The sequence below is a fragment of the Python bivittatus genome, unplaced genomic scaffold (assembly GCF_059951505.1).
Source record: "Python bivittatus isolate LINGU-HERP-01145 unplaced genomic scaffold, Pbiv_v1 ctg000530_np1212, whole genome shotgun sequence".
In the NCBI taxonomy this organism is placed as follows: Eukaryota; Metazoa; Chordata; class Lepidosauria; order Squamata; family Pythonidae; genus Python; species Python bivittatus.
This window is the reverse complement of record NW_028277085.1, coordinates 1835347-1854023: the sequence shown is the minus strand read 5'-3', so window position 1 is coordinate 1854023 and position 18677 is coordinate 1835347. Positions and strand designations below refer to the sequence as shown.

Genomic DNA, 18677 nt, shown 5'->3' with positions numbered 1-18677 from the left:
TTGACCCGACCAGAAAACATGTCTCCCTATTTCCGGGGGGTAATTGTTGTCTTACATTTCCTGCTTGAGTGCCAAAGAGAGCAAAAAAGTACATCAGTTTGAAAGGTGTGGGCAGTGCACACAATCAATATTCACAGTCTGCCTCTCAAAAATAGTCTTCTGCAACTTTCCAGAGTCACAAATGCAAGGTTACTTAGGAGAAACTGGCTATGTATTTTCCACATTGAGGTTCTGAAACAGCTAGAATAGCTGAGGAAATCCCCTGAAGGACCTGGATCATTGGAACAGACTGGTCCATCGTTTTGGAACTCAAGGGCGTTATAAACAATCTTTGGCTGGTCCTGAAAAAGTCAACTAGGTTTGGATGTAGTCAGTGTTTGCATGGGGAACCATCTGGAAATCTCAGAACTGAAAGCTAGACTGAAACAAACAACCACACGTCAGAAGAAGACGATAGAAAACCACTTCCTTACTGTGACAAGAAAACTACATGGAGGTATCCATGAAGTCGCCAGAAAACAAGACCATCCAGAAGAAGGCCTTATCCTTTTCAGAGGCCTGCTATCAATTTCCTACCCACTCCTTGGGTATTTAGGAACTGTCTGCCTTTTGTGGCAATCTAGGAGCACAGAAGTGGCTTTCCCCACACATGATTCTCCTTAGAAGTTTATATTTCATGGTATATACTGAAAGACCAGATTAGATGATAGATAGATAGATAGATAGATAGATAGATAGATAGATAGATAGATAGATAGATAGATAGATAGATAGATAGATGGATGGATGGATGGATGGATGGATGGATGGATGGATGGATGGATGGATGGATGGATGGATGGAGATAGGTTTTTATCAAAATCTTGTTCTTCTGCAGCTTCGATTTCTGGCTTATTACATTATTCATTTAACTCCTAACAGATACACTAGGCAACTGTGCCTGTCTTCCTTCCTTCCTTCCTTCCTTCCTTCCTTCCTTCCTTCCTTCCTTCCTTCCTTCCTTCCTTCCTTCCTTCCTTCCTTCCTTCCTTCCTTCCTTCCTTCCTTCCTTCCTTCCTTCCTTCCTTCCTTCCTTCCATTCCTTCCTTCCTTCCTTCCATTCCATTCCTTCCTTCCTTCCTTCCTTCCATTCCATTCCATTCCATTCCATTCCTTCCATTCCATTCCATTCCATTCCATTCCATTCCATTCCATTCCATTCCATTCCATTCCATTCCATTCCATTCCATTCCATTCCATTCCATTCCATTCCATTCATTCATTCCATTCCATTCCATTCCATTCCATTCCATTCCATTCCATTCCATTCCATTCCATTCCATTCCATTCCATTCCATTCCATTCCATTCCATTCCATTCCATTCCATTCCATTCCATTCCATTCCATTCCATTCCATTCCATTCCATTCATTCATTCATTCATTCCATTCCATTCCATTCCATTCCATTCCATTCCATTCCATTCCATTCCATTCCATTCCATTCCATTCCATTCCATTCCATTCCATTCCATTCCATTCCATTCCATTCCATTCCATTCCATTCCATTCCATTCCATTCCATTCCATTCCATTCCATTCATTCATTCCATTCCATTCCTTCATTCCATTCCATTCCATTCCATTCCTTCCTTCCTTCCATTCCTTCCATTCCATTCCATTCCATTCCTTCCTTCCTTCCTTCCTTCCTTCCTTCCTTCCTTCCTTCCTTCCTTCCTTCCTTCCTTCCTTCCTTCCTTCCTTCCTTCCTTCCTTCCTTCCTTCCTTCCTTCCTTCCTTCCTTCCTTCCTTCCTTCCTTCCTTGAAAAACACTTTTCTGCTAATTTCCCAAGCTATCCTTTTCCTACTAAATCATACCGCAAGTTATTAAAAATGAAGCAACCCTCAGCAGCCTTCTCTCACCAAAGCTATTTCACACGTTTGTGTTGTGTTCTACAACGAAGGAAAATAAGTTCACAATTTCCCATCCATCTAATGCAGGGGGTCAGGCAGGTGTCTGAGCGAGGACCACTTTTAATCAGGATTGTTTGAACAGCTGGAGGTTGGCGTTAGGAGGAAATTCTGAAGGGAACTCTTTCTGACAGCCACCTTAACTGGTTTCCTTAATTCTAGGAGGGCTAAATAAGTTTCAGGGGCTAAAAGCAATGAAGGGTTGTTGTGCTCTGTGTATTTGAAATGGGTCTAAATGTAAGAGGAAGAGGTGGTCAGATGGTTATGAATCTCAGATTACCAACTCTGTGGTGGTTGTTAATGGGGTCATCTTTAGACATGGCTTGCTTAAAGGAGCTGCGAAATTTAATTGGTAGATTAAGCAACCAGACCTTTAGCTGAATAATTGGGGCAATACCTATTTTAATTAGTTAATAGCAAGGCGGGTTCTTTTTTTACAAGCAAAGCATTTCTGGTTTCTTACTTTCCCTAGGGAAATAAAAATAAATGGTGGACAATGGCTTTTCTTTCAAACAATGAATGAGATCATTTGTCTACTGAATTCTGTTATCTTTCACTTTCTTCAACATCAGAAAAAGGCACCCTATGGTCACACTTACTTTAATTAAGACATTCGAAGGCAGGCACTCAATTTAAGAATAGGCCATGACTTACCAAGAACTACAGATCCAATTACAAATTGATTACTTTGCATGAAGCGCTAGTTCTTCACCAAGATCAGGGGTATTCACAGGGTGTGGTCAAAAAAGTCAACCATAATAGTACAACTGAAGCTTCATCTTTTTTTACATGCATCATGATTCATATAGAGCAGTGCTTCTCAACCTTGGCCGCTTGAAGATGTGTGGACTTCAACTCCCAGAATTCCCCAGCCAGCCATCTGGAGGGCTTGAGAAGCAACTCTGACATAACACCATCTGCTTAGGCATTTAAACCAGCAGCTCTTAGCAGTTTTTCAATGCAAATTCCATGTGTTGGTTCAACTTTTTAAGATCATACCTAGTCAGGAAGTGTTTTCCTCTATATCAGTGTTTCTCAACCTTGGCCGCTTGAAGATGTGTGGACTTCAACTCCCAGAATTCCCCAGCCAGCAGACTATTGCTGAGAATTCTGGGAGTGGACCTCTGCACACCTTGAGGTTCTTCATGTTGGAAAAGACTGAGTTAGAGGGGCATATTTCTGTGTGCAACCAACTCCCGACTTTTTACATCCCAGCCCTACCCTAAAATGAATATTACTCAGGATCCAGTTGTCTAGCTGCCCTCTTGTCGTTGTCTTTACCTGTAGTATATCTTGCTTGGCTCTGAGTCACCTGAGATAATTTACAAAACAACCATAGCCTCTGGCTTGGTTTACCATATTTTCCCCAATTTGCCTTTTGGTATTTTCAGAGATGATGATCATGAGTTTCTCCTCAATTCCCTGGTAGCTCAGACTAGGGAGCTTAACCAAAGTCTCAGACCTTTTCAAGGCCCTCCCATTTTAATCAGGATGAGCAAATCTGATTATTTCTGGGGTATGGGTTCCTCCACCAACCTCCCGCTCTGATTTCACCTCTCCCCCAACATGTGTTAAATATGTATTTAAATATGCATTTCTGAGTACATCTGGCCTTAAAAGATGCATTTCAAAACAGATTTTGTGGTGGTTTATCAAGCACCACATGGGGATATTCAGGAAATGTAAGTTAAGGCACACGGCTAAGTACCGTCCTGCATGTTCGTTCAAGTAATGTGGATGAGAATTGGAATTAATGAATTTTAATTCCTTTGGCATCTTTCCTGTGAGCACTGTTGAATTAGAACCACCACTCTCATTTTCTAACAATCTAGCAAGCTTCTCCTTGGTTCTCATAGGTCCTAAGAGCAAAAAACAGTAATTTTGGCAGCCTCTCGTCAACAATACTGAATAAAGAACAATGCACAGATTTTTGCAGAAGTCAAGGGAAAGATAAAGACTGTTAATATGAGGCCTACATGAGGCCGCCGGGTGAGGTCATCCAACAGTTGGGGGTGAGGCATACTGATGACATCCAGCTTTATATCTCCATCCCAGACTGCTTGAGTGATGCCGTGGACGTCCTGTCCTAGTGTGGAGGCTATGGGGGCCTGGGTGGGGCGCCACAGGGTTCAGCTCAACCCAAGCAAGACTGAGTGGCTTTGGGCGTTTGGACCTTCTGGTGCCGGGGACTTTCCATCGTTGGTCTTGGATGAGGTGGCACTGCCTCAGGCAGACCCAGTGCGCAATCTGGGGGTCTTCATGGACTCACGGCTCCTGCTCAAAGGGCAGGTGGCCGCTGTGGCTAGGAGGGCCTTTGCACACCTTTGGGTTGTGTGCTAGCTGCGCCCGTTCCTGGACCAGGAGGCCCTGCTCACTGTCGCTCATGCCCTCATGACCTCCCATCTGGACCACTGCAGTGCGCTCTGCATGGGTCTGCCCTTGAAGAGCATTTGGAAGCTTCAACTGGTGCAGAATGCAGCAGCACAGGTAGTCAATGGCCCTGGTTATTCTGCGCGCGTAACACCTCTACCCTGTGAGCTGCATTGGTTGCCAGTTTGCTTCCGGGTGCAATTCAAGGTGCTGGTTGTCACCTTTAAGCCCTACACGGCTTGGGACTGGGTTACTTGAGGGACCGTTTCTCCCCAGTTGTTTCTACCCGTCTGATCTGGTCAGGCAGGATGGGCACGCTCTGGGTCCCATCGACTAAAGAAAGCCATTTGGCGGGGCCAAGAAGATGTGCCTTTTCTGCCGTAATGCCCGCCTTATGGAACATTCTCCCTCCAGAGATCTGGATGGCCCCAACCCTGCCCACCCTTCGTAGGCCCTTAAAGACCTGGCTCTGGGCCCAGGCCTGGGGCCCTGAGTGTGTGCAGAGACCCGTTTCATGGTTAATTTAGTCATTATGATGGGTGCTTTATTCTCGGCCGCGATGTATTTTAATGTTTGTATTATTTTAACTGTTTTTATTTGTAAAATTTTGTTCGCCGCCCAGAGTCACTTGGTGAGATGGGCGGCCACACAACATTAATTAATTAATTAACAACCAGATATCTGTGACGTGCATTTTTAGAGTCCGATGAAATTTGGTTAGTGGATTTCAATGCTCTGTTGAGGTCAACAATCCTTTGCAAACACAGGAGGGGAAAAATGGATTTTGGCATCCTAAGAATTAGGCCTTTCATTCAGAAAATGTATGAATCAAAGAGGAAAGTTTCCAGTCCTGGTGTAGGCACTAAATAATTCTGCTAAGATGGCTTCTGAAGCTTGAGAGGAATGAAGTGTCTTTGCGATTATTCAGGGCTCCCATGCCCGTGTGCTTGTATTCTTCTCCTCGTTAATGAAAGAAAAATAAATAATGGCTGAAGAAGAAAGACAGAAGGGGAGAGACGCCTAGATACAAAATCTCATATCCTGAAAAATGCACAAGGATGGAAGAATTCAGATGTTCTTGACACAGAAAAGCAGATTCTATGCCCAGCCTGGGCAACTGGGCTACCTTATCAGGGTCTCCACATTGTTTGCTCGATTATTTTGTTTGCATGCAACAGCTCTTTGGCAACCTCTGCTCTACCCTGACAGCTGTTCATCCGAGAAGGCTTTGTAATCCACCCACGTGTACTTATTATGAGTCAGACACAGGTGTGGTCCGAATTCAGAAATGGCTTGGATTAACTGTGCAATTAAACATAGAGTGAGCATTCTTAATAGTGTTGTGAATGCGCTCCCAAAGTGTCTCCCAAAGTGTAAAGATAATTTGAATAACGACCACGTTCCTTGAAGAAAGCCCTCCACCATGGAGGTTCATTTCAACCATTTCCCAGATAGCCTGTCCGTTTGGACAGCCCAGCGCAATGGAAAATGTGTGCTACCCAGTGCCCTTGCCAGCAGGTCCCTTATAGACGTGTTCAAGTTTCATCCCCTTGGCAGAGATTTCTGCTTTTCTGGCATGCAGGCATGAAAACAGAGAAGAAGGCGTTTGCTTGGGTGTTATTGTCTGTCTACACAACGTTTCTATTAGCCATCCTATTATGCTTAAAGCAAGTGAACTGATTACTGCAAAACACAGAAACACCCTTTCTGATTCTAATTAACAGCCCTGTGGAAAGTGTCACATAGAGCTACTGACAACACTTGCAAAATATAGGAGCAAGGCCAACATTTCCACCACCCCCACCCCCACCATTGGGAGATGTGTTGAAACTTGATTAGGGAACTAGAGCTCCAAAGATGCTGTGCTCCCTTAATTGCTCTTGTTGACAGGGGTCTTCACGGCTCCTTGGAAGAGAGCTTAACTGAAGCCTACAGTGAGATCTTTCGGAGGGAGGGAGGGAGGGAGGGAGGGAAGGAAGGAAGGAAGGAAGGAAGGAAGGAAGGAAGGAAGGAAGGAAGGAAGGAAGGAAGGAAGGAAGGAAGGAAGGAAGGAAGGAAGGAAGGAGAGAAGAGAGACTGGATTATGTTTAAGTGGTAGTGCACTGCATTTATCAAACTTGAAGACACAAAACATGGAAGGTAGAAGGGGTTCTCCTTCAATCTCATAGTTCAGTTTTTGTCTCTGGCAATATCCTGCACCTGGATATGTCTGATAGCCCAGAAGAAGCTGAGCCACTTGGAGCTTCAGTTCTGAAGACAGCAAAAGTGCATGAGCTTCATTAGAAAAAGAAAGACAGAACGAGGCCTAGAGGCAGAAGCCAGAGATATCCACACCTAAAAATCAGGCAGAACTTCAATCGCCCCATTGTGGGTGCCATCTTGACTGTTTTGACCATCCCTTATGGACATCCTGGACAGGAGCCAAGCCTTTCCTTCCCATCTCCTGGAAGGAGTGGGGATAATGTGCAAACTCAGAGCTTTGCTTCTCCTGCAGGGATTGACTATTCTCATCCACGTATCCCAGTGGAGAGAGGAAACAGAAACGAATAGTGTGGCCACGTCGGAAGAGTATAAGTCAAGGAGCCATCTCCATCTGGCTAGAGATAATAGGAGCTATTGTCCCCCAAAGCTGGGGGGTGCTATGGTGGGAAACAAACTCTGGGAGTAAACTCCAGGAGGCAGTGAAGGACAGGAAGGCCGGGTGCGATATGGTTCATGGGGTCACGAAGAGTTGGACATGACTTAATGACTGAACAACAACAAAGGTGGGAAGAGCTACTTTATACCAGCTCTCTCTGCTTCTTCTTTTTTTAACGTTGATTACCTGGCTCAAGGTCCGAAAGCTTTTTCAGGTTCAGCCTCCATTTTACCATGGACTTCTATGCTGCCCATTCTCTGGCTTAAGTTTCTTGACTGGTACTTTTGCAGAAATCCTAGAGGGACACAACAGTCCTGAACCTCATTCTGCGTCATAAAAACGCCCAGCTTTCCTCTACTCCTTCTTGTTTTCAGTCTTGGCCACTCCCCTTTTCTGTTGATTGAACTCCATTTTCTTCGGACCCATCAAATTTGAATTCTGGAAAGGGCAGAAGAGCATCCGAACTCCTCATATGGTCACAAAAGCAGACTCCTTTGAACCTACCTTCCAAAGATGTTGCATTCCTGAAAAGAGAAGGACAACCCTTTCACCTGGGGGCTAGACCTTTTGCTGCTGAGATATGTGTGGTCCATAACTTTCTGCATAAATAAATAAATAAATAAACAAATAAATAAATGGCATCCTTCCATGCCTCTGAATTTGCTGTCCTGAGAAGTCTGAAGCTTGCTCTAGGCATATATTCACCACAGCACAGCTCGCTGAAGGTCCAAAAGAAGGACCAGACTGGAAACTTTTGTGGAGCGTCAACCTCCAGGTTGCAGGAGGGGAAAGCAGCGCTCTTGGCTCTCCTCGGAATATCCAGGAGAGCGAGTCTGTTTGGTGCATTCAGGTCACCAGAGTTGAGCTCATGCATCTGTCAGAGGAAAATTAAACTCCTGGAGTCGCCCAATATGGAACCAGCCGATATTCTCTGAGAAGCCAAGTGATGTCAGGATGACACGGGTACATTAATATTTGCAGAGAGTGGAGAAAGTAGGTGCCAAAGCAACTAGTGAACATGATTAATTTGCGTCGAGGGGAGGAAAGGGTGAGGGTTTGCTTTCATATTCTTCATGGAAAAAGCTAGCGCGCTCTTCCAAGAGATCTTTCCAGCTCCAGGGTGGCACAGGTCTTGGAGGAAAAACTAGCATTGCTGACTCTGAAGTTAAAACTGAGATCAGGCCATGATGACACACAGGCTGGTGTTTGTATATGCAGAAAACTCTTTGGGCTTTTACAACGGTAGAGAGGCGGGAAAACCCAAAGATAAATGAAAACCTTCTAAAGGGAATAAATAAATTGCTGTGCTTAAAATAGCCCTGCTTTCAGTTCAAAGAAAGAGGGTATGGTTAAGATCTGCTTTTTTTTTTTTTAATGCGTACTGGAAAGAAAGCACCTTTTATGCAAACCCCAAATATCTCATTTGCCTTGAGGGTGGTTTGAGGTTCAGCCTGTTGGTCAGTTTGAAGTGCCTGTACAAAAACAGTGGAAGTGGAAAGATATTCCCCCAAAGCATGCCAGGCCTTATTTAAAGATGCTTTGTTTAAAAATACTCCTTGGTTGGCTCAGCCGGGCATAGTTCCGCCCCCGAAATCATGTATGATTGGCCTATCTTTGGAACGGTTCCAAGCACTCTTTCCTGCTGCAAAAAAGAATACTCTGGCTGTTCTTTCTGTGGTTGCCAGAAAAAGCCTAGTTTATAAACTCAGGGAGCTGATGCTCTAGTTCACCCAGTGGAGAAACGACACCTCCACCCTACCTTGCTTGGGCACGAATTTGGATGTCGGAAGCTGCTTGCCAAGACCTTATTCTTGATGGCAGCGCGTGATCCAGTGTCAACTATCAACAGCTGTGGAAGGAGGGAGCCCTCGTTTCCCAGGCAGAGGTTTACACTTGATCCGATGCATTTTTTTTGGCCAATGTTGGTTGCACCAGCAGGATGATCCTCTCCTGGTCAGCAGTAGCCAAGGTCCTAGTAGCCAACGTACATTTCCAGAGACCCAGCAGCTGTTTTTCTGCAGAAGGCTTCTGAAGAATTGAGGCTGATGCAAGAAACTTTGCCACACTGCTAGTTCCTTAATAGATATGAGGCAACAAGTTCTAATAATCTCTTTTTCTCAATTGCTTTCTTTCCTGCCAGTAATAGGGTATTTTATATAACCCTGCCTACCCAGAAAAACCACATCCTCACCACTGTTCCATCCTGGTTGTAGAGACAAGGACAATAGGACAACTCAGGAGTTACTACATAGGATACAGGAGCGGGACATGAAGAACATAAGCTGTGCCCTGATGGATTGGACTCCGGGAGTCTGTTCTCACAGGGGCCAACCAGTTGCACAACAACTGCATTTTATTTTAAACTAAATCCTAAAGCCCCAGTTGCATGATACCTGTGAAGCTGGTACCAAGCTTCAAAAGGTTGATTTTACAGGCTCTTTCTGCGGTGATCCTAAAAGTCCTCTTGCATTTTCTTCAGGTGGGTTATTTGTACGCCATTTAGAGTCTTCCATGACTGACGCAGCATACAAGTCTAATAAATAGATAAACAAATAAAAATATGATCACATTTGCACACCTGCTGTGGATTCCATAACTCTTTTGACTCAGGTCTTGAAATACCCCCACCGCCATTTCCTAGAACAGGCATGGCTGTGTCAAAACCATGCCTAGCCTTGTGCCCTGGCATCACCCAGCAGCTTCCCCACCACGCCCAGCTGATAAAGGTGATGAGGACAGAAAGGGAAGATTGTTCACCCCTGTTTGGCTGGCTGGGGTTTTCCTTAGCAGCAAATTATTTGAGCTTAGCAAGTGTGGAACTCTACACAGTCAGTCCCATGGGATTAGATCTCTCCTGTGGTCTTTCCCAAGTCGAGAGCCTAAATGTGGTGGGGGAAAGTTGCTGTATCTGCCTCCTTGATCTCCTGGAGGAAAGGCAGGAGAGAAATCTAACAAATAAATAAATAGATCAAATAAGGAATATTCTGCTCTAGTCTTCAACTGTCTGCAGCTCCCTCCTCCACCAGCAGCTACGGTGAAGAAAAACAGGTGTGAGGATGCAGAAACATTGACTTGAAAGACTTCTGGTGATCTGCAGCTGAAGTTCTTCCACGTATAAAAGCCATTACTGGAGGATGAAGAAATATGAATCAACCAACCATCAATTTTTTCAAAAGCAAATACAACAATTGAAGACTACTTGTTTTAGACCTCATCTGTTCCAAAGGAGCAGGAAGATCTCTTGCATCTCTTGTGTCCCTGTGTATATAGTTAGTGTCCAGTATACAGTATATATATTTTTAAGACTGCATCCTTTTATATCCAATGCAATCACCTTCATGGTTTTAAAGTTAAGTCAGGGGCTCTTAAACTGTGCAATATTCTAGCCCGTTGAAACGAGAAATGCATTTGTGAACCCCCTTGTCAACAAAACCTCAGGTTGAGTGAGCATGAATCCAGGCTTTCCTGCCCATTTTTCTTGTCCAAGTCCGAAATAGGCATTGCCCAGGCGAAATGGGAGCAAGTTTTAACTGAACGGCCAGCCTGATCAGGTTTAAACATTTTCTGCAACCTTTCTTGACGTGGCAACTTCTGAGCGAAGGGAAGAAATAGCATCCTTAGCTTACAGATGCTTTTGCGAGCCCTTGGCTTCCAACGCGATATTTTCAAACACTGTTGGAGGCCATCAGAGCGAGAGAAGATGCTTCGCAAAGGATGTCAGGAGACAGTTGTAAAAGCAAACAGAACACAGCAGTGAGCCGCTGGAGAGAAAGCTGCCACGTTTCTTAGGGTCATCCTTCAGTGAGTGAGGACGGCTAAGAGAGGATGAGACAGGGTTTAGCCCATCAATGCAGCATAACACAACTTCTGAGGGCAAATTCCAGGCCTAGCCAAGCACTGCTAATCCAGAGAGCATTATTCTGCTTCGGTTGGAGCCAAACAAAGCAAGAAAAAAACTCTCTCTCTCTCTCTCTCTCTCTCTCTCTCTCTCTCTCTCTCTCTCTCTTTCTCTCTCTCGCAGGCATTGAGAGTGGAAGGAGGACCCCTGAACCCACTCAAGCTCATATGTACTTGGCTACTTAAGTTGGGCACTGAATTAAAAAAGAACCAAAGCAAGGCTGCAGGGACATTCTGCAATTATTCTTGTTTTGATGGGGATATAAATACATTTCTCAACCAGCTTTAGATATCCTGTCCTTGTATCAGCTTCATTTGGTTATCATAGTTGCTATGGCACCATATCCTAGCTTGATTCTTGAATGTCATCAGATGCCTTGGGTCCATCTGAGAAGGAAAACCAAGCCCGCTTCAGATACTGCATTTGGAGGCCTGAGCAAGTGGAAAAGTTCAAATCTATCCATCACCATATGCCTTCTGCATATTACACCCAGGGGAAAAGCCAGTTGAAGGCCATCACACATCCTGCTGGGGGTCATGGGAGAACATAAATAGGTTTTATTGTCTCTGTCTCCTCCTCAACTGAAGGCAACAGAATCATGTAACCACCTGAAATAAACTCCGAAGCTCTTTGGTTACCTTCATCTAATGAAGGATATCTCACCCGAACCTGGGGGAAGAAGAAATGGACCTCATGGATAGTCAGATTGGTCTATTCAGTTCTCCAATTCTAGAAATGCTTCTGAATGAGTAGGCTTTGGGGCTTTTATTATCATTTTTCTTCTTGCCTTCCTTCTTTTTTTTTTTCTGCTAAACTTTCAGCCTGAGGAAGAATTCTGGGAGATGGTATAACACTGTACAAGGATGGAAATTTTGTCTCTGATTTATTTTATCATGCTTCCCTGCCCAGAGTCACTTGTGGAGATGGGCGGCCATACAAATTGAATGAATAAATTAATAAATAAACCCTGTGCAACATTTCGGTTGGTCTCCACTGCTGTGTTTTAATTTGCTGCATAAGCCAACTCTGAAGAGGTGAAGGGATTGTAACATAATGGAACCAACTGTGAGGTTACAGGAAGATAGAGCAATAGGGTCTTACCCCACAAGGAAAAGGGGGAGGGATATTTGATCCTCAGGGTTGTAGCAAATGTTTCTGCCCTCTTGGAAGACATCGTTGATCAGATGCAACTCAATTCCTTAATAGGTGGGAGGAGGAAAGGGTGACCTTTAGCTGAGTGGGAACCACCAAGGTCTTTTTTTTTTAGTCTTCTGGCCATTTATGTCTATTCACTCATCTTCCTTGCTGTAGAAAGTGCTGGTAGCTTGGCCAATAACCTTTTCTTCTGCATTTATTAAGGTGTGGTGACATCCCCCCGTTTTTGTCTTCTGAAATTATGGGCTTGCTATATTAAAAGGAGCATGCCAGATATAATTCAAGGGGCAAAAGAGACTGACAATTCATCCCCTCTCCAAACCTCATGCAACTTTGCATTGCATTTATTATTCCCTCATCCATAGTAAAAGAAAAATAATAATTTTAATTTTAAATAATTTTAAACAGTACTCCATAGGTATTTTGGCTGCCGAGGAATGGAAAGCGATGTCCCATGATTAGGTCATGTTGAACAACTACCATGAGGAAGAGCAATGGAAGGATATTATAGTATTATGGAAAATGAAAAAATGAGTAGCTTTATGTTCCACGGGATAAGTTGTATGGAGCTAACAGGACCAGCAAAAAGAAACCCAAAACAGCCTTATGATTTATGCTTAATGTTTTTAACATCATCTCATCAGCCTGGGTTACTTACTGTTACTGGAAAGGTGAGGTTGAAAAAGATGGAGCTGAAATAATCAACCAGCAGAGATCCAAGAAGAGTCCGCTCTAACGTGGGTGGGCGTGCAAGAGAGAGGAAACTGCCCCAGTTCTTTGAATAAGGCTCCAAAAAGCCTCCTTCAGCTCGAGAGCATAATTCTACCCTATCAATGACCAAACGAAGTCGATATTAAGCAAGGGAGAGCCAGCTCTCCTCTGTGCTCACTGGAGCATCACTGGAATGTTGTCCTGGCATTTAGGAAGAGCAATGTCAGCTAGAACAAGCCAGAAGACCTTTCCAACTTGCAACATAGAACAACCCAATGATTGCTGCCCTAAATAGCTCTTTTTTTTTGGAGAAAAGAGCTGACTGGCTTATTTTTCCCATGCTACAGTCTAAGAAGAGCAGTGGTGGAGTTTTGAAAACTCTAGGTTGGAGTGTCTTTGTCCTTGCTAGAGTTTTCCAAGTAAGCTGTTAATGGAGTGGAAGGTTGAGGGGGGGAGAAAAGCTTCATGCTGTACTTGCTTGCTGGGCCATCCTTGTCACGACAGCCTTAGGGGAGAGTTGGGTTTATTTTTTGTTGTTGTTCAGTTGTTAAGTCGTGTCTGACACTTCGTGACCCCATGAACCACATCGCTCCAGGCCTTTCTGTCCTTCACTGCCTCCCTGAGTTGGCTCAGTTTCATGCTCATTGCTTCAGTGATGCTCTCTAACCATCTCATCCTCTGCCGTCCCCTTCTCCTTTGGCCTTCCATCTTTCCCAGCATCACGGTCTCTTCCAAAGAGTCCTCTCTTCGCATTAGGTGGCCAAAGTATCTGAGCTTGAGCTTCAGTATCAATCCTTCCAATGAGCAATCAGGGTTGATTTCCTTTAAGATTGACTGATTTGACCTCCTAGCAGTCCAGGGGACTCTTAAGAGTCTTCTCCAGCACCACAGTTCAAAGGGTTTATTTTAGGTCCTGCTTTAAAGACCAATATCCCCCTGATCTAATTATGGGACACCCCTTTCCGTTGGTTGAGCTACTGAAACATTCTGACTATGGGGCTACCTTTGAAGAAAACTCAGCTGGTCTTTCAGTGGAGCTGACCTTTGGAAACCCTTTCTCATCCCACCTCAACCTGTAGGACAGTGTTTCCCAACCTTGGCCACTTTAAAATGAGTGGACTTCAACTCCCAGAATTCCCCAGCCAGCATGTCTGGCTGGGGAATTCTGGGAATTGAAGTCCACACATCTTAAAGCTGCTGAGGTTGAGAAATGCTGCTGTAGGACCTTCCAGCTTGTTTCCAGCCCCAGCTCAAAAAGCTGCTTCTCACTTCTACAGCCTACAAAGGCTAGGACTAAACTGGCTTATCCTGGATGAGCCCACCTGCTTAACTAGATAAACCACAGACGTTACCTTCCTTGTTGCTGCACCCAAACGTTGAAAGGCCTTGTCCTCTCCTTGGCCTTCTGCTGAACGGCAGGACTTGGCTGTTTCTTCTGGACCGTCTTTTATTGGCCTGTGACCAGGCCACGGGATCAGTCTGACTTTTTATTACATTTTATTACAGGTTTTAAAAAAACAGTTGCTCGTAAACAGTTGCTTTTGCAGACTTTCCTTCTGGTTGGTTCCCCTTCTGTATTGCCCTTTTATTGCACGGCATTATGTTGGGAAGTCTCCTTGAATGGCAGGAGGAGACGCGGGATGCACACACTGAAAGGGGAAGAACGACTGCTGCCGAGGGCTATCAGCGAGCCACCCTAGCTTAAGGAAGTCTGAATGCCGAAGTCTGAGATAAGGCAGAACATTTGGAAGAGAGAAAGGGAACTCTGGGGTGCTGCTTAGCCAGGTTCGGGCTGCAAGCCTGCAAGACCATCCTGGTGGCCACCTTTCTGGGGAGCAAACCCCTTAGTCATCCGAAATACAGGCCTCTGGAGTATTTTTCTCAAAGGTCCTGAGCTCCATCTTAGGAGCTGGTAGGACTCTTATACCTCCCTTCTGAAATCCTAACAACTGAAGGGCCATTGCAGAAGACCTTTTTTTGACGTTGCAGCCTTTCCCCCACTTGCATCTTATTGCTCCTGGATGCTCGCTTGGCCCTCAGCCTTTCTCAGCGCAGTGGGGCTTACTCCTCCCGCTGCACTTTCTCCCCTTGCTTTCCCAACGCGGGTGTGGCTTTCGGGGTGGGGGCCGCTTTGGCGAGGGTTGCCTGAGCTTCCATTCCCCATGCAGAGTTTTGCAAAGGAGGAGGAAACGGAGGAGGTGATTTCAGGTCTGTTTCTCTGTGTGTCTCAACAGGCGAGAGGCCCTTCGAATGCCGTTGGGAAGACTGCAACAAGAAGTTTGCCCGTTCCGATGAGCTGGCCCGGCATTTCCGCACCCACACGGGGGAGAAGAAGTTCTCCTGCCCCCTCTGCGAGAAGCGCTTCATGCGGAGCGACCACCTAACGAAGCACGCCCGTCGCCATGCCAACTTCCATCCTAACATGCTCAAGAGAAGAAGCGGGAGCAGCTCCCGGACAGGGTCTGTGAGCGACTACAGCCGCTCGGATGGGTCCAGCCCCACGGGCAGTCCCGGAAGCTCCCCCTAGATCTGCCTGCGCTGGACCCCGCACTTTGCTCTCCACCTTTCGCGTCTACTTGTTGGAGTTCGGTTTGCATTGTACGCTTTGCTTGGCATCCATCTTTTTTTTTTTTTAAGAAAACTTTTTTTTGAAAAAAAAAGAAAACTTTGGCTTTGTTTTTAAGGGGAAAAAGAGAGAGAGGGAGGGAGGGAGAGAGAGATAGGTTTCTCTCCCTGCAACTCGGCCGCAGAAAATATTTGGCACAACGGGACTCACGTTTTACACGGACGGGCCTCTTCTCCATTCCCCTGCCAGCAACTTATTCCTGGCCAACTTTTTCTCTCTCTGTGTGTGTTTTTTATGCCTTAAGAAGATGCTCCTGTTAGTAGTTTTTCAAGACTTTTTGCTCAGGTGTCGAAGTGAATTTTGTAGAAAAAAAAAAATGCAAAACCAGGAATGTCTATACAGCCAGGTTGATTCTATTTTTCCTCCACCAACCTCTCCTCTTACTCAGGGATATCTATTTATATACAATGAAGACACACCCATCAGCAGCCTTATTTGATAAACCCATTTGTACTCAAAACTGTGGGTTAAGTCCTTTCATGCCCAGGGCAAGAAAGTTGGGCTAAACTTTGCACTCAGACGGTTTGATTTCACAGTCGGGGTAAACACTTGGAGCGACTGGGCCGCCGCGCGTCCGTCTCCTCCACCGTTTCATTCAACCAGTCCTCTTTTTTCCTCTCTATATGTTCTTCGTGTCATCTCGTGCCGAGATGAATCTACCACCACCAGCTTCCTGTTGCAAAAAAAAAAAAAAAAGCCTGTATACAAAGTTTATACTCATAAAAGAACCGCGGGGGGTGGGTGGAAGATTTTTTTTTTTTTAAAAAAAAGCTGCAGTAGGTGCCTTAATCTTTTTTTTTTTTTTTCTAAATCTAGGAAAATATATTTACACTGGGGAATATTTTATTTAAGTACCAAAGGGCGAAATGGTGCTCTGGAAGGATTACAGCTTGTTACAGCTTCCAGAGATGAAGTTCTGAACTGGACCCTTTTACCTGTTTTACCCAAAAGTAGACATGAAGTGGGCATCCCTTGGAACAATGTTCCATATCCTTTTTTTGGGAAAAAAAAAAAGTCCTCTGGAAACTGTGTTCCAAAGTCATCCACACTTTGTCAAGGTATTTGTCTGTGCTGATTTCCAGCCCTACTTGCAGAGCGTGTCTATGAAATTCTGCATTATAGTTACATGGTCAGTACCTAATCAGATGGAAGCAAGAGACGGTAATCACGAAATGCTACCTTGGGGGAGGGGAGGGGAGGGGAAGCAAAACCTGCATCTAGAAAGTGTTAAAAAGACGGTGTTTTAGCTCAACAGCACGTCACAATTTTCCTCCTGGTTAGTGTAGCGTAGGGTCTGAAGGACTTGCATAAATCTTCTCCCCCAACCAGCCAACTCTAGGATCTTCCCATTTTCTTGTCTAGCACAATGGACTATTCATCCCGCCTTAAGTCTCACCAAGCAGAAGAATCTCCCGCATCCAAGGGGAACCAGCCAACTTGGACCACATCCTAGAAGAGCTGGCTTCCCCAAAAATGATTTGTGACTACTTCAAAAATAAACAGCTTAACTAAGCAAGAGAGATCCATGCGTATGTAAGTAGCCTTCCATGGGTGGGGAGGTGACTCGTTTCAAAACTGGGTCCCGTGTTTGCCCGGCATGGATGAATGGATCGGGCCCAAGGTTTATAAACGCAGCACTCCTGAAGTTGATGTTCTCCAGATGTAACTCAGCATTCCAGCTCTGGAGGTTGCTGTCCCAACAGATGTGGAAGGTGATAAACAAGGGGAGGCTTTCCAAGTTAGGGTTGGGGAAGCCAGCCAGAATGTTGGGAGATATTTTTTTCCTAGAGACCTTGTTACTATTGAACTTGGCTGGTTCCGATGTTATATTTCAATGATTGGGGAGCTTTTCTCTGTGATCATGTTCCATTTTTTTAAAAATATTGTCAATATAAATGCAGCCAACTGTAGCACAGTAAAGCAAACTCCATCACTTCAAACTACTGTTTACGATTGATGCAATCGTTTCTACATTCCAAAGGTGTTTTAACCAAGACTTTTCTTCCGACTTTGCAATAATTCCGTTTTGCCAGATGACTTAAAACACACACGTGCACATAGACAAAACTGTACTGTACATAGATTTGCAAAAATAATATGCCTCCTGTTAAAGTGCAGCTGGTAGCTGCTATTTATCAAGCCCTCTTCCCCCTGAATTACCACCTGCTCTCTAAAAGCAGGTCTAAATCTAGATATATTCCAGTATTGCTTTCAAAACACAATTTGAAGTTAGCTATCCTTTCCGTGTGGATTCAGACTGATCTGACCACTGTTACAAGTGCTCAAGACTCTGCTTGTTTTGAATAATGATAGGCTCAGAGGAAAAGCTGTCCTCTGTTTCTATCCCGTGAGAAGTTCCCGGTGAGGCCCTTCAAAAACCAGAACTTCACTTTCCAAATCACTTTGATAGCTCAGGATAGAGGCAGGTATCAAAGGCAGGACTTTGGAAAGAGTCATAACAGCTAGGAAGAAATATTTATTGCCTATAACAAGGTGTCCTCATGAGGATATAGCTAGCAACAAGGGCTCAGATTGATGATTAGACAGGAACTATTTACAGGGAGATGGTCTGTAGAAGACGGTATGATCTCATCTAACACCTCCTGTTGTTAAATTACCAGCCGAACATTATTTGCTCTCCAAGGGAACCACGTATCTCTTCCATTTCATGAACATAGAATTGCAATAATAAATTATACCCTGCCTTAAACAATCTCCTTCTACTGGGTGCCAGCCAGATGTGTTAGGAGGTGCAATTCCAACACACCTGGAAGGCTGGGAAAGGGAGACAGCCTTAAACACACCCCTCCAAATAAGAACTTGCCTCAATATCCAAGAGGCACTAGCAAGGCTTAGAGGGCCCTTTTCTTGTTGCGCCCCAAGAAATAGGCATTGCATGACCCAAGAATTACGCCAAAGACCTAACCACGGTGCAGGCTGCAAATAAGCGATCTTGTGGTATTCCTAACCTTGCTTGAATTACTGAAGTTGCATGGAGTAAATGAAGTGGCCTTACCCATGGGGAGTGGGAGCCTCCACTGAACCCTTTGACCAGCAGGGTTTTTATCCCAGGATTTTTTTTTTTTTCTGCTGTACTACTGTCATTTCATTAACTGAATCCAGCTGTCTGTGTGGGCGAAGCTTCTCCCTGCCACCGAGCCGTGGGCCCTTTCCAGGGAGGCTCCTTCTACTGGTGGATAGAGGGGCTCGCTCTGAGATATTTACACTCTCTTGGGTCAAGACTGTGGCACTAGATAGGGCAGCGAAAGGAAAAACATCACGTATCTATTTATTTCAGGCTTTGCTTTTAGGGCTTTAGCGGCAATATGA

At 44.8% G+C, this 18677-nt stretch overlaps 1 protein-coding gene across 1 annotated transcript in view; it reads left to right on the top strand.

The window, feature by feature from the left end:
* KLF13 (KLF transcription factor 13) overlaps positions 1–18434 on the top strand; it is a 29090-nt gene extending 10656 nt beyond the window's left edge. The window contains exon 2 of the mRNA XM_088148325.1: positions 14956–18434. Coding sequence (XP_088004451.1) covers positions 14956–15248 — 293 coding nt within the window. The 3' untranslated portion in view covers positions 15249–18434. The remainder of the gene's footprint in view (positions 1–14955) is intronic.
* The last annotated feature ends 243 nt before the right edge of the window (positions 18435–18677 follow it).